This window comes from Pteropus alecto, unplaced genomic scaffold (assembly GCF_000325575.1).
Source record: "Pteropus alecto unplaced genomic scaffold, ASM32557v1 scaffold164, whole genome shotgun sequence".
Taxonomy (NCBI): domain Eukaryota; kingdom Metazoa; phylum Chordata; class Mammalia; order Chiroptera; family Pteropodidae; genus Pteropus; species Pteropus alecto.
The window spans coordinates 26,667,626-26,683,616 of NW_006439568.1; the positions used below are offsets into that span (position 1 = coordinate 26,667,626).

General features: G+C 35.2%; 1 protein-coding gene across 2 annotated transcripts in view; it reads left to right on the forward strand.

Annotated features, from left to right (window-relative positions):
* LRRC69 (leucine rich repeat containing 69) overlaps positions 1 to 15,991 on the forward strand; it is an 87,382-nt gene that overhangs the window by 19,149 nt on the left and 52,242 nt on the right. Inside the window, exons 4-5 of one of the 2 annotated variants that reach the window (XM_006916682.1) lie at positions 4,787 to 4,982; positions 7,278 to 7,349. The exons of the other annotated variant lie outside the window; for it this stretch is intronic. Coding sequence (XP_006916744.1) covers positions 4,787 to 4,982; positions 7,278 to 7,349 — 268 coding nt within the window. The remainder of the gene's footprint in view (positions 1 to 4,786; positions 4,983 to 7,277; positions 7,350 to 15,991) is intronic. 2 annotated transcript variants of the gene reach the window in all.

Below are 15,991 nucleotides of genomic sequence, written 5' to 3' on the forward strand. Positions count from 1 at the left end.
TGCTTTTAAATTCTTTCTTTGTATTTAACCTTTGGCATTTTAATTATGATATGTCTTGGTGTGGGCCTCTCTGGATACCTGATTTTTGGAATTCTCTGAGCTTCCTGGGGTTTTATGTCTATTTCCTTCACCAGGTTAGGGAAGTTTTCCATCATTACTTCTTCAAACAGTTGTTTAACATCTTGATTTTCTTTAGTTATGCAAATCAGATGGATATTTGGATGCTTAATAGTGCCCCATATGCTCCTTAAATTATTTTTATAGTCTTGGCATCTCATCTCTTGCCATTCTGATTGTGTGTCTTTGGCTTTCCCATCATCTAGATAGGGCATTTGATCCTTTTCTTTATTCACTTTTTTTTTTTATTCCATTTAATATACTTCTTGTCTCAGATAATGAACACATTTCAGACTGGTTCCCTTTTGTAATTTCCATTTCCATTATTATGTTTTTTATTTCTTTGTTGAAATTCTCTACACTTCCCAAAAGTTCATTGAGCACCTTTATAACCGGTGTTTTGAACTCTGCATCTGTTAGATTATTTGACTCTATTATATCTGGATCTCTGTTCTGTTCTCTCATATGGTTTCTGCTTCTTTGTCTTCCCATTTTGGCTGCCTTTCCGTGCCTGTTTCTATGTACTAAACAAAGCTCCTAAGTCTCCCAGTCTTATTAGTGTGGATTTGTGAAGTAGGTGTCTGTCCAGTGGCACAGTCCTGAGAGGGTTCAGCTGCAGGCTAAATTTAGCCCAAGCCTCTACCCCTCTGGGGCCACCTGTTAATATTCAGGAAGAAATCCACAGATGCTGTGCTTATAGTTACCTCAAAAGGACACACCAGAAACTGAGGCCAGCTGCCTCCAGTGTGAGTCTAGGTGCTGCTCAGCAAGGAGCACCTAACTGGCTGAGGATATACTTGGATGTGGCTTGGGTGGGACCTCGAGTTGGGGGAGGCAGGTTTTAGGGAATCCTCTGGGAAGAGCAAACTCTGTTATCCAGTTTGATGAAGTCAGGGCTATGGCAGCGCTGAGTCCATGCACTGGGAGTAGGGAGGGCTCAACAGGGAACAATAGATACCACTGGCACTTCTGTACAGTGCAAGTCTCACCTCAGCCCTCACTCTGACAATGTCTCACTGTAAGTCCCTGATCCCCCCTGCACGCAGCCAAATTGGTGTTGGTGCTCAGAGCGAGCAGTTCCGTCACCACAAAAATCTGTCCGCCGATGCGGCCCCTTTAAGAGGCGTCTGCCGCTGCTGCAGCCTCCATCTTAGCTGCTCAAGACCGGGCAGCCTGCGTCTTCACCCTGTCCTACATTCTGCTGTTGCAGGGTGCTTTCTTGGATTTCTCCCTCGTTGTATGGTTTGTTCCTCTAGATTCCAGGCGATTTTTCCCTGCTGCTGCTACTCCTTGTTTCTATCACAACTTTGATTTGGTCGCCAGAGGGATGAATAGAGCCTCTATCATCTATGCCATTTTTTTCTTTACCCCAAATTAAAAATTGTTTTTTTGCTTTCAAAAAATTAAATTTACTGAGATGGCATTAGTTAATAAAATCGAGTTTTAAGTGTACAATATTATAATACATCATCTGCATATTGCATTGTGTGCTCATCACTCATAACTTAGTCTTCTTCTGATACCATATATTTGACCCCCTTTACTATCTTCATCTACCCCATACTCCCCCTCTGGAAATCACCATATTGTTGTCTGTTAATGAGTTTTTTGGGGTTTGTTTGTTTTATTTGTTCATTTGTGGCTTTCTGTTTTATATCCCACATGTAAGTGAAGTCACACTCTCTGACTTCAAATTATACTACAAAAATCAAAACAGCATGGTACTGGCAGAAAAATAGACACATGGACAAATGAAACAGAAATAAACCAACATATATGTGGCCAAATAATTTTTGACAAAGGAGCCAAAAACATGTAATGGAGAAAAGAAAGCCTCTTCAATAAATGGAGCTGGGAAAATTGGAAACTCCATACTGTTTTTCATAGTGGCTGTTCCAATTTACATTTCCACCAGCAGTGCATGAGGGTTCCTTTTTCTCCACATCTTCTCCAACACTTGTTATTTCTTGTCTTATTGACAGTAGCCATTCTAACAGGTGCGAAGAGGCCTTTATTGTGATTTTGATTTGATTTTCCCTTATAACTAGTGAAGTTGAGCATCTTTCACTGTCTGTTGAGCATTTGTATATCTTCTTTGGGAATGTGTCTGTTCAGGTCCTCTGACCATTTTTAAATTTGATTGTTAGCATTTTTTGTTGTTCAGTTGTATAAAGTCTTTATATATTTTGAATATTAGCCCCTTATTGGAGGTTTTGTTTACAAATATCTTCTCCCATTCAGTTGGTTCCCTTTTTGTTTTGTTGATGTTTTCTTTTGCTGTGCAGAAGCTTCTTAGTTTGATATAGTCCCATTCATTTATTTTTGCTTTTACTTCCCTTGCCTTTGGGGTCAAATTCATAAAAACCTCTCTGAGACCAAGGTTCATAGTTTAGTACCCATGTTTTCTTCTAGATATTTAATTGTTTCAGGGTTTTGATACATTCTGAGTTAATCTTTGTGTATGGCAATACCTCTGCAGTGAAAATCACTTAATTTTCCCTAGTCTTCTTTACAACTCAATTGCTTCTGTCTCAGGGCACTACTCCCATGTATTGGAAGAGGTGAGTTATGGATCTCCTGTGTGCTCCTGGTGCCACCCTCCAGTAGTCAGAAACCCCTGCAGGACTGCTCCAAGTTGACTCAGCTGCTTCCAACTGTGTTACAATTGTTGGAGGATGGGTGTGTGTATGTGTGGGGGAGAGACAAGTGAGGGGAACAGGGTTGTAGAGGTTTGGGGGTGAGGGTGGGTTGTATGTTTGAGTGTTTAAGATTCTGCTCTTCCTCATGGGCTTAGTTGCAGTGAATACAGACTACTTAGGCTGGAAAGTTTTTTTTGTTTTTTTTTTTTTCAGCCCTTTCATTATTTGCTAAGAGAGGATCTTGCTGCCTGGTGGGCCACAGTGGGATGAGGTGGGCAAATTTTCTGTCTGCAGAATCCTTTGTTCCTTGCTGGCGGGCTTTGGAGAGCTATGTTATTTTGCACTATTTCTCTGCCCTTGATCCTGGTCCAACCTCAGTGTGTGCCAACTTCCCAGGCCCAACTGTCATCTCTGTTTCTCCAGTCTGGTCTGCCCGGTGGGGGCTGTACCTCAGCCTTTTACTACTATTGTGTCCACTGGGTCTGTCGCAAATATGGGGCTACAGCACAGTTTCTGTCTCTGTCCTTCTTCTTTGTTTCCACTTTTTGTTTAGATATGCCCAACTTCAGATGTTTCCATGTGCTGTTGTCTCAAACGTTTGTGTGTTGAGCAGGGAATACTTTGTTGAATTATAGAAGTTTGACTTGTAACTTCAAGGGGAGAGACATGGAGGTCCTCTCATGTTGCCATGTTGTTGACGTCTTTGACTATCTCTTTAATTTTGAAATACTTTTCTATACCTTAGTAGGCTCCTTGTTAACCTGCTTCATCTTCTGTTTCTCTACTCATGCCTTCTCTGGATGCATTTTTGTATTGTCAAATGTTCACATTTTTCAAGAATCTTCATTGGCTTCCTCTCTCCCTTTTTCCACCCTTTTCGTTGTTGTTCTTCTTGTCAGTCTTATCAGCTCACATGGCGTCCATTTTCATGCTTATAGTCTTCTACCAAATTCCTTTCACTAGTATCACTCTCCTAACTTCCAGTTCTCCACTTTTAATTGTTTTAAAATGTTACCTCATTCTGTTAATCTCAACACATTCATTGTATATTTCTATTCATAGCTCTGTATATTTCCAATCATTGTATATTTCCAATCTTGATACTCATCTACTGGATGGGCAATTTGGGTGAGATATTTACTGCCTCCAATCTTTTATTTTTTTTCATTTCTAAATTAGGGGTAATAATTCCAACCTTATGGTTATGGTGATGATTAAACACACAGGTACATAGTTGGTGCTCAGTAGTGCTAATTTCTTTCTATTTGTTTCTGAAAAATATTAATATTTTCTCAGCTTACTATGTCTTCTTGTTGCCCTACTTTTACAAGATTTATTATTCAGAACCAAGTTGAAATGTCAATTGTTCCAAAATGCTTGTGACATATACCTCAGGTACCATATTTACAATTACAGACTCAAATATTTTTAATATTTTTCTTCCTAGCCAATGACATTTTCTGTCTTAATTTTATGGCCTTATGTCATATCTTCTTCTAGTCCATGATGTATACATAAAGGCAGAATTTGTGTCTGATCCGTCTTTTCATTTTCCACAGGAACTAAGTGGCTCTCACATCTATTTGGTACAAGATATATAATATGTAGCTATATTCATAAATCTATATATCTATATTTATATACTGATACTTATATCCATGTATATGTATATATGTATACGTATATTTATGTATTTATATATCCTCCTTCATCTTCTTGCTTCCTCTTCAATCTAGTGAATGTATATGTACAAAGAATGAATGTAGAATTTTCTTTTAAATCTAGATTTTGATTACATAAAATATATTTTTAACATAAGCCATCTGATTATAAAATATCTTCAAAAGTTAAGTTACGACAAAGATTTTTTATGCTCAAATGATTCACAGTAGTTGTGAACACTTGACTGAAATAAGGCTCAGATGAACTACAAAAAAATAAATTGACACATGGCTTCTGATAGGCAGTGTCTGTATAATGGACTTTCTTATTCTCATGAGTTTCATTCATATACTTTGTTTATTTTTTAGATTAAAAAGCCTTACATGTTTGAGTATAAATCATAACCAGCTAGCCAGCATTCCTAGACAACTTTGTTTCCTTGAGAATCTTTCTGAACTTCAACTTAATTACAACCAGCTCATTTGCATACCTGAAGAGATTAAGTTCTTGAAGATGCTCCAGAAGCTTCTTCTGGTCAGGAACAACATTGATGTTTTGCCAGAGGTAAGCAAAACATGGAACCAAATTTTCTTCTGTTGGGAAAGAACTCATTACAACATGGTCGGGAAGAGTTATAGATTTGGGCATCTCAGTAAAACCATCCTTTGCTTTCCATCTGAATAGATATAGTTAATTCCCAAATTCTTATGACAAAGGAGGGTTATAACTTGGATTATTTCACATAGGTAGGGCTGCCAAATAACAATCCAGTATGCTCACTTAAATTTGAATTTCAGATAAGCAATGAATAATTTTTTAGTGTAGGTATGTTCCATATATTGCATAGAACATATTTATACAAAAATAAAATCCTTGTTTCTTTGAAATTTAAATTTAAGCCTCCTATATTTATCTGGAAACCCTATATACAGCACAAAATGTAGTACATTCTGGTTTTGGTATGTGTTCTAGATATCTTCCATTTTTCCTTCATAGCCACTCTCCATTCTTTTCCAACCTACTCTTCATCTGGGAGACTTATCTGTATCAGCATCAGTGAGCTCCTTTGTCCTCTGGCTTCCTCTTGGATATGGCCAATGAGAGGCACTAGCAGGAGGTGAAAGGACAGAAGGAAAGTGAGTATCAGATAGTATTCCTCTGATGTCTGCCTGATAGGGTGCTGTGAGTTTCCTGCATACTTTTCTAGAAGGCCATAGATAATGTCAGATGATCCTCATATAGACCATTACTAGCCCCACCCCCTTGGCTCTTTAGGTCAATGATGGTAAAGAACTTCTTGCCATTGATAGCTTTTGGGAATTCTGTGGGTTTAAGAAACTACATTTCATGGTTTAGTTTTTCCTAAACCCTGTGAAACTTTTATAAATAGTGACTTTATTAAACTCTCTTCAAATTTCCCAGTTTGAGAGTACTGTTTGTTGCTGGGAACCTGTAATTGGGTTTACCTTCCTTCTTTAGGCAAATTAGAATTAATTTAATAGAAGGGAATGTATGTCATATAGTAAATTGAGAGATAAAAAAGCAGATCAATTCTTGTTGTTTAATTTTTCTCTCAGGAATATATTCCCTTGAAATATTTTGTTCATATTGTAATGTGATATGTGAAAATATACCAAAGTGTAGGCTGTACATAAGTATATTTCAAACATTTTATTCTTAAATTCTTTAAAAATCTTAGTTTCTATAAACAAGTAAGAAATACCTTTAAATTTATTAAAAGTATAGGTTCTTAATCTAAGGAAAAAGCTTTAACAGCAGTAATATGATCATTTTCATGAAGCATTATATTATTTAGTATTCATAACAATTCATTATAACTCTTCTTATTATACCCATTTTAGAATAAAGAACAGGGAGGCTATGTGACCTGAACACAAAGGTCAAAGATTGGGCTCAAATCCATGTCTGTCTAACTTAAAAGTCAGATCAGTACTCTTTCTACAATTTTATAAATCCCAAGGAGTTTAGACTTTAAACAATTTAAATAAGTTCTATCCTGAATTATCATGTAAAGAATACCTATGATCAAATATGTCTTTGTACATTTAATATAATTTAGTTAATATGATCATTATTCTTTTTGTTTTGCATTATAAATGATAAGGCATTACAGAAAATACTCATTTGTTTTGATAATGAACAAGTTATGAAAAATTTTCTGGTACATAATAAATTGTGTGCATGTTTGCACATGTATATGAATATATATGTCCATCCAGTTACAATGGGCATGTAGCTAGAGATACTAACAGATTTTTCTTTATAAGGAAAGAGTTCTGTTAGCTCAGTGCTAAGCAAAAGGGACATGAGAAATAATTGATGGTGGAATTGTCAATAGACACAACTTTCTAAGATTATATCTATTTTCTGTTTCGCAAAGATTATTTCTATTTTAATGATAGTGTCTGCTGAGTGCTTATTATGTATTAGGCACTTTAATAAGAACTTAGTAACTTCTTTAATACATTCAACAATCATACTGAAGTAGGGGCTTCCATTAGCAATTCCATTTTACAAATGGAGAAATTGAAGTACCAAGAGATTAAAAAATTTACCCATAGTTACATAGTAAGTGTAACTTACTATGAATAGTGAACCTATGAATAGTCTAACTCTTGGCCACCATGTTATGTTGCCCTGGAGTGGTCAGAGGAAATGGAAAACTCAAAGAATCTGGCAATCCCAGACATAAAGATATCTTTGGAAAGGATTTACTGAAGAATGATCAGGTAATTAGAAAAGATGATCAACGCTATCAAGTTTGAACTTAGAAGAAATATTTATGATTCTACATATGAGGTTTTTGAAAGTCAATCTCTCTTTTGTTTTCTGACACAGGGATTTTGTGATCTTAGAAACCTAAGAATCCTAGACATAGCTGGAAATATTATACAGATATTTCCACCAGGAGTAAGTAGAGCCAACTTCTATTATAATTTTAAAATAATTTTATTTATGCTATTGAGATTAGAAAAATATGGGCAGCCAGTAAAACCTGTAGTAATTGAAACTTTAAATTATACAAATGATTCAAAGATTTTCTTTGTTCTAGAATTTCAAAACCTGTTCTTTCCCATTCCTTCATTTGTGTTCTACGCCTGATGAACTTGTTTGAACTAAGTGAACTCTGATTGTTATCATAAATATTTTAATATATTGGTTATAGTTAATGTTTTTTGCTGTTACATACTGCTTTTGGTCACCTTAGACTTTTTCTTTCTTTTTTTTTTTGAAATGGTAAAGTGATAGGATTTATTGAAAGCTCAGAGTTACAACTCTCTCACAAAAGGGTGTATCTGAAAGTGAGATGGTCCGGTCACCTCAGACTTTTTGAAACCATTACTCCCCAGAGTATACATTTTTATCCCTTATAATTAATCCAGAAGCAATATTTCTGTTAGTTGGTTTTAAACCATAAACAATAAAAGATGCACTTTTTTTTTCCATTTAGAAATTCATTTTGATTTTGTTTTATTTGAAATAATGGAGAAGCAGTTGATCTTGGTAACTTCTAACTTTTGGGAAAGAAATGGCAGTTTTTCATATTGCATTTTTATATCCTAGCAGATACGTTTCTATATTCTAGGTAATAATTACAAGCCCACCAATCCAGAGGTATTCAATAAATAGTTGATGGTCCATTAATTACTTTCTCTGACTGATCAACTCCAAATTGAAATTTTTGTCTTTTTAACCCCCAAAATAAATTTTACAATGACTTAGATATGAAAAATGAGTGTAATATCTGCATTTTAGAAAAACATTACAGATTTTTTTTGTTATGGTAACATATATATAACAAAATTTATTATTTTAACCATTTTTATGTGTACACGTCAATGGCACTAAGTATATTCATGTTGTTGTACAGCTATCAGTACCATCTATCTCCAGGAATTTTTCCCCTCTCTCCATTTCTATAGAAATGTCTTTAAGTGCCTTTTTTATTTTGTCACAGCTATTCTTTTTTTTTTTCTTTTTACATAGGTCTTTATTTAAGAGTGTTTTGCTGTTTTGTAACCTCAAACTTGGTGTGCTATTTGAAAATTCAGTTATTTCACAATAGTATATACATTTTATTCACATGGCTTTTAAATCTTTGAAATTGGATTTTCACCAGCATTTTTGTATAAGAATGTACATTAAATGCAGAGCTACAGCAAGACAATGGGACTGTTGTAATTGTTTGCTCATATGTGTTGACAGAAAGTTTCTGGGTTACTTAATTATTAAGAAAAACACTGTCATGATTACACAGTTAATTAGCTATTTTAGAAATGTATTGGTTCTTTTATTACCACATAGTCAGATCTGATACATTGAGACTTTAATTTCTTTCTTTAGCTCTTTTATTTTCTTTCCTAAATTTAAACTTTTAAAAAATATTTAATATTTGTGCAAATTATATATTTTTTTAAAATTTCAAACAACAAAGAAATACAGAATAATAATGAAAGTTTCCACATCAGTACCTCTATATGTGTGTTTTTAGAAAAGTTTGTTAAAGCATTTTTTTCACATTATACTATATCTGGATTGATTTAATTACATTTAACATCCCAGTATGATTTTTTTTTTAAAGTAATACCATCTAAGTATTAAAAAGGTTTCATTAGTACTATAAAGATCAGTAGAGAGAAAACAAAACTCTGGGGCTGGTTTCTTGATCTGATATATTATTGTACCATTTAAAGAAATTCTCAGTGCCTCAGGTAAAATTATTTGATATTCAATATCCAAGACGTCAAGATTATTCATTATAATAGTTTGCAAATGTCCTATGTTTTTTGGGTGAATAAGTATTGTTAAGATATCTGTTTTCTTTCTTTCCATTTAGCACTCTTTTTTTTAAACAATAATTTTTATTTTTCGGGTATAGTTGGCATATAATACTATGTTAGTTTCAGGTATACAACATAGCAATTAGACATCTATATAACTCACAAAGTGATGACCTCAATAAATCTAGTACTCTTCTGACATTGTACATAGTTATTACAATATTATTGGCTATATTTTTTATTCTATACTTTGTATCTCTGTAACTATTTTATAACTAGCAATTTGTGCTTCTTAATCCCATCCCCTTTTTTACCAATCCCCCTTAATCCCCTCTCTCTGGTAATCTTCAAAATGTTCTCTGTATCTATGTTTATTTCTGTATTTTATTGTTGTTTATTTTGTCCTTTAGATTCCACATACATGTGCGATTGTATGGCATTTGTCTTCCTCTATCTTACTCCACTCAGCACAATACCCTCTAGGCCCATCATGAAATATTTTTTCCATTCTTTTACTTTTAGTGAGTGTGTGTGTGTGCATGTGTGTATCTTTTAATCTGAAGTGAGTCTCTTATAGGCAGCATATGTAAGGGTCTTGTTTTCTTGTTCATTCAGCCACCCTATCTTATGATTAGAGCATTTAATTATTTTTCATTTGAAATACTCATTGATAGATATGTAGTTATTACCATTCTTTATTTAGACATATATATATATGTTGTCGTCATCTTCTTCCTCTTCCTCCTCCTCCTCCTCCTCTTCCTCCTCCTCCTCCATCTTCTTCCTCTCTCTCTTTTTTTAAATGTGTTCTAATATAACCCTATTCACCCTTTTCTTTATCCCTTCCCCCAAAATGTACTACATAGCAATGAATTGGCTGCCTGGTAGCCCTTCTATGCACCAGGAATATAACAGTTCTTCTTCTTCTTCTTCTTCTTCTTCTTCTTCTTCTTCTTCTTCTTCTTCTTCTTCTTCTTCTTCTTCTTCTTCTTCTTCTTCTTCTTCTTCTTCTTTCTTCTTCTTCTTCTTTCTTCTTCTTTCTTCTTCTTTCTTCTTCTTTCTTCTTTTCTTTCTTCTTTCTTCTTCTGTCCCTCCAACATTTTCTGTAATACTGGCTTGGCAGTGATGAACTCCTTTAGCTTTTTCTTGTTTGGGAAACTCTTTATCTGTTCTTCAACTCTAAATGATAGCTTTGTGGGTAGAGAAATCTCAGTTGTAGGTCCTGGGTTTGATCACTTTGCTTATTTTGTGCCAAGTTTTCTGACCTGTCAAGTTTCTGTTGAGAAATCGGCTGACAGTCTTAAGGCAGTCCCTTGAAGGTAACTAATTGCTTTTATTTTTTGTTTTTAAGATTCTCTCTTTGAATTTCACCTTTGGTATTTTAATTGATGTGTCTTGATGTGGGCCTCTTTTTGGCTCATCTTGTTTGGGACACTCTGAACTTTCTGGGGTTATATGTCTATATCTTTCACCAGGTTAGGAAAGTTTTCTGTTATTATTTATCGAAATAGGTTTTCAATTCCTTGTTCTCTCTCTTCTCCTTTTGGTATCTGTATGATGTGAATGTTGTTACACTTGATGTTGTCCCAGAGGCTTCTTAAACTATCTTCATTTTTTTAGATTCTTTTCTCTTGTTGCTGTTCTGATTGGGTGTCTCTGCTACCTCATCCTCTATGTTGCCGATTCGATCCTCCATTTCATCCACTCTAATGTACTCTTCATCTCAGATATTGTAGTCTTCATTTCTGACTGGCTCCCTTTTATGTTTTGCATTTCCATTTTTATGCTTTTTTTTTTTATCTCTTTGTTAAAGTTCTCTCTGAGTTCACCCAGTCCTCCCATAAGTTCATAGCGTATCCTTATAACCAGTGTTTCGAACTCTGCATCTGGTGGATTGCTTATCTTCATTTTGTTGAGTTCTTTTTCTGGAGCTTTGTTCTGTTCTTTCATATGGGATATGTTTCTTTGTCTCTCCATTTTGTTTGCCTCCCTGTGTTTGTTTCCATGTATTAGGTGGGGCTCCTAAGTCTCTCAGTCTTAGTAGAGTGGCTTTATGTAGTAGGTGTGCTGTGGAGCCCCTTGGCGCAGATCACAGAAAGTTCCAGCTGCAGGCCAAGTTTAGCTGCAGCCTGTGTACCTCCAGGGCCATCTGTTAAGGGTCACCAAGCAACCACATATGACTGCCACCCTTGCTGAACTTATAGGTGCCTCGAGGGGCAAAATCAGAAACTGAGCCTGGCTGCCACGGGTGTGAATCTTGGGGATGCTCAGCAAGAGGTACGGGGCCCGCCTAGGCCAGATGCTGCTTTTGGGTTTTGTGAGCCTTTGAGAGATTTTATGAAAGTTTACAGCAGGAGCCAAGATAGCCAGTTTGTAGGGAACAAATCACTGAAAGCAGCTTGGGTGGGCCCACAAGTTGGGAGAGACAGAGTCTCAGGGAATCCCCTGGGCGGAGTGACCTGTGTTATCCTATTTATAGAAAATGGTGACTGATCTTTTTATGTTAAGTGACTTGCTCAAGATCAGTGACTTATAGAAGTAAATTATATAAGTAAAATCATATGGTATTTGTTCTAGGTCTATCCATGTTGTTGTAGATGGCAAGATTTCATTTCTTTTTTTGTCCGAGTATTATTCCATTGTGTATGTGTACCAGATTTCTTTATGCATTTGTCTATCAATGGACCCTTAGATTGCTTCCATATCTTGGCTACTGTAAATTTTGCCACAGTGAATATAGGAATATATATATCTTATTGAGTTAGTGTTTTGGATTTCTTCAGATAAATACCTAAAAGTGGAATTGCTGGGTCATAAGGTAGTTGTAGTTTAAATTTTTTGAAAGACCTCCATACTGTTTTCCTTAGTGCTTCACCAATTTACAATCTCAGCAAAAATGCATAGAGGTTCCGTTTTCTCTACATCGTCTCCAACACTTGTTGTTTGCTGATTTATTGATGTTGGCCATTCTGTGTTAGATGATATCTCATTGTGGTTTTAATTGGCATTTCCCTGATGATTAATGATGTTGAGCACAGTTTTATATGTCTATATGTAATCTATATGTCCTTTTTGGAGAAATGTCTATTCAGGTCCTCTGTCCATTTTTTAATCAGTTTTTTTTTGGTATAAAGTAGTATGAGTTCTTTTTTCTTTAGTTAATTAATTAATTAATATCTTTGTTTAATTTATGGTGACATTGGTTAACAAAATCCAATAAGTTTCAGCTGTACATTTCAACAGTAAGGTATGTATATATTTACATTGTGTGTTCACCTCCCATAGATTTATTTCTGTCACCACATATTCGACTTCCTTTACCCCATCTACCTCCCCCCTCCCCACTCTTCCCTACCCTTTGGTAACCAATAGTCTATTGTCCATGTCCATGAGTCTTTATTTGTTTGTCCTGTTCATTTGTTGCTTTTAGGTTTATATTCCACATATAAGTGATATCATGTGATTTTCAACTTTTTCTGTCTGACTTATTTCGCTTAGCGTGATTACCTCGAGGTCCATCCATGTCGCAAATGGCAGTATTTCATCTCTTCTTATGGCTCAGTAATATTCCACTGTATATATGTACCATAGATTCTTTAGCCGATCATCTATTGTAAGATACTTTGGTTGCTTCCATGTCCTGGCCACTGAGAATAATTCTGCTATGAATATTGGTGTGTAAACATCTTTTCAGATATGGGTTTTCAAGTCTTTGGGGTAAATACCCAGGAGAGGGATTGCTGGATCATATGGTAGATCAATTCTTAGTTTTCTGAGGAAACTCCATGCTTTTTCATACTGGCTGTACCAATTTTCAGCCCTGCCAGCAGTGTATGAGTGTTCCTTTTTCTCTGCATTCTTTCCAGCATTTGTTATTACTTGTTCTGTTGATTATAGCTATTCTAACAGGTGTGAGGTGGTATCTCATTGTGGTTTGGATTTGCATTTGCCTAATAGCTAGCGATGTTGAGCATCTTTTCATATATTTGTTGGCCATTTGTATGTCCTCTAGGTAGAAATGTCTGTTCAGGTCTTCTGCTCATTTTTTGATTGTATCATTTTTTTGTTGTTGTTATGGAGTTGTAAGAGTTCTTCATATATTTTGAATATTAGGCCCTTATTGGAGGCATTGCTTGCAAATATATTTTCCCATTCAGATGGTTGCCTCTTTACCTCGCTGACGATTTCTTTTGCTGAGCTTTTCAGTTTGACATAGTCCCATTCATTTATTTTTGCTTTCACTTCCCTTGACTTTGAGGTCAAATTCATAAAATCTTCTTTAAGTTCAAGGTCCTTGAGTTTAGTTTCTATGTTTTCTTATATGCATTTTATTGTTTCAGGTCTTATATTTAGGTCCTTAATCCATTTTGGGTTAATTTTGGGGTGCGTGATAGACAACAGTCTAGTTTCATTCTTTTGCTTTCCAGTTTTCCCAGCACCATTTATTGCAGAGGCTTTCCTTTCTCCACTGTATGTTTTTGGTTCCTTTGTTAAAATTTATTTGCCCATATAAATATAGGTTTACTTTTGGACTCTCGATTCTGTTCCTCTGGTACGTGTGTCTGCTTTTTTTTTGTCAATTCCATGCTGTTTTGATTATTATCGCTGTATAGTATAATTTGAAGTAGGGCAGAGTGATGCCATCAGCCTGTTTTTTTTTCCCTCAGGATGGCTTTGCAATTTGGGATCTTTTGTGCTTCCATACAAATCTGATGATTTTTTGTTCTATTTCTTTAATAATGCTGATGGGATTTTGATGAGGATTGCATTAAATCTGTATAATGCTTTAGTTTAAATATGGTCATTTAAACTATGTTGATTCTTCCAATCCAAGAACACAAAATATCTTTCTATTTTTTTGTATCTTCTTTGATTTGCTTTAATACGTCTTATAGTTTTCATTATATAGGTCTTTCACATGCTTCATTAAATTTATTCCTAGGTATTTTATTCTTTTTGTTGCAATTGCAAAAAGAGTTATTTTTTCCACTTGTTTTTCTTACACTTCATCGTTGGTGTATAGGAACGCTATGAATTTTTGAACATTGATTTTGTATTCAGAAATTTTATTGTATTTTTTTTTATTATTTCTAGTAGTGTTCTTGTGGAGTCTTTAGGGTTTTCTATATAGAGAATCATGTCATTCATAAATAGTGACAGTTTGACTTCTTCATTTCCTATTTGGATGCCTTTTATATATTTCTCTTGCCTGATTGCACTCGCTAGGACCTCCAATGTCATATTGAATAACAGTGGTGATAGCTTTGTCTTGTTCCTGATCTTAGGTTTTTAGTTTTTTATCATTAAGTATAAGGTTACTGAAGGTTTGTCATATATGGCTTTTATTATGTCAAGGTACTTTCCTTCCATACTGATTTTGTTAAGTGTTTTGATCATAAGTGGGTGCTATATCTTGTCAAAGGTTTTTTCTGCATCTATCGACATGATCATATGATTCTTATTTTTTAATTTGTTTATGTGGTGTATCACATTAATCGATTTGCTCATGTTGAACCATCCCTGTAGCGCTGGGTTGGGGATTGAGGGCTGCGGCTCAACCTCGATTTTGCAACCACCACCGGTAAAAATCAACTATTGTTTTTCTGCCATCCCGCTTCTCTGCCTTCTGCCTTGATTACTGGGCCCTTCTGTTGGCCGCGGGGAGCTCACAGCTTTCCCAGGCAGGGCTGTTCAGGAAACTTGCCATTCCTTCTCCCCTACCCCTCCTCCTACAGGGAGTTGCAGAGGCTGTGAGAGGCAGCTTCTTTATTTCTCTCCGTCCACCACCCTACACCCAGGGTTCTGACCTGTAGTAGCTCTTACGCACAGATCTCACACTCAGACGTGCTGGTGTGCAATTTAGGTGTATTTTGTTGAGTTTTAGATGTTCAGCTTATTGTTGCTTCAAGGGAAGAGATCTAGGGTCATCTCTCACTCTGCCATGTTTTCTAACTTCCTAAAATTACATTTTGGTAGGTTTTTGATGACTGTATCAATTTCCATACTGCTGATCGGTCTATTTAGATTTTCCAATTTTCCTTGATTCAGTTTAGGAAGGTTGTATTTTTCTAAGTACTAGCCTATTTTTTCTAGGTTATTAAATTTGGTATTATATATTTTTTCATAGTATTCTTGTATGATCCTTTGTATTTCTGTAGTGTCCGTCCTAATTCCCCCTCTTTCATCCCTGATTTTGTATATTTGTGTCCTCTCTCTTTTTTCTTTAGTGAGTCTAGCCAGGGATTTGTCAAGTTTATTAACTTTCTTAAAGAACTAGCTTTTTGTAATATTTATTTTTTCTATTTTTTGTTTCTTTGTTTTCAATTTCATTTATTTCTGCTCTAATTTTGATTATTTCTTACTTTCTACTGACTTTAGGCTTCATTAGTTCTTCCTTTTCTAGTTTTTTAAAGATAAAACGTTAAGTTGTTTATTTGGGCTTGTTCTTGTTTTTGGAGATAGGCCTGTAATGGTATGAAGTTTCCTCTTATGACTGTTTTGCTGTGTCCCAAAAGTTTTTATATGTTTTACTATCATTATCATTTGTTTCTATGTATCTCTTGATATCTCTTTTTATTTCTTCTGACCCAGTAATTCTTCAGTTGTATGTTGTTTAATCTTAGTATTTGTGGTTCTTCCCGCTTTCTTTTTACAATTGATCTCTAGTTTCAAAGCATGATCAGAGAATATGGTTGGTATGATTTCAACCCTCTTATATTTGTTGAGGCTATCTCTGTGTCCCAGTATGTGGTCGATTCTTGAGAATGCCCT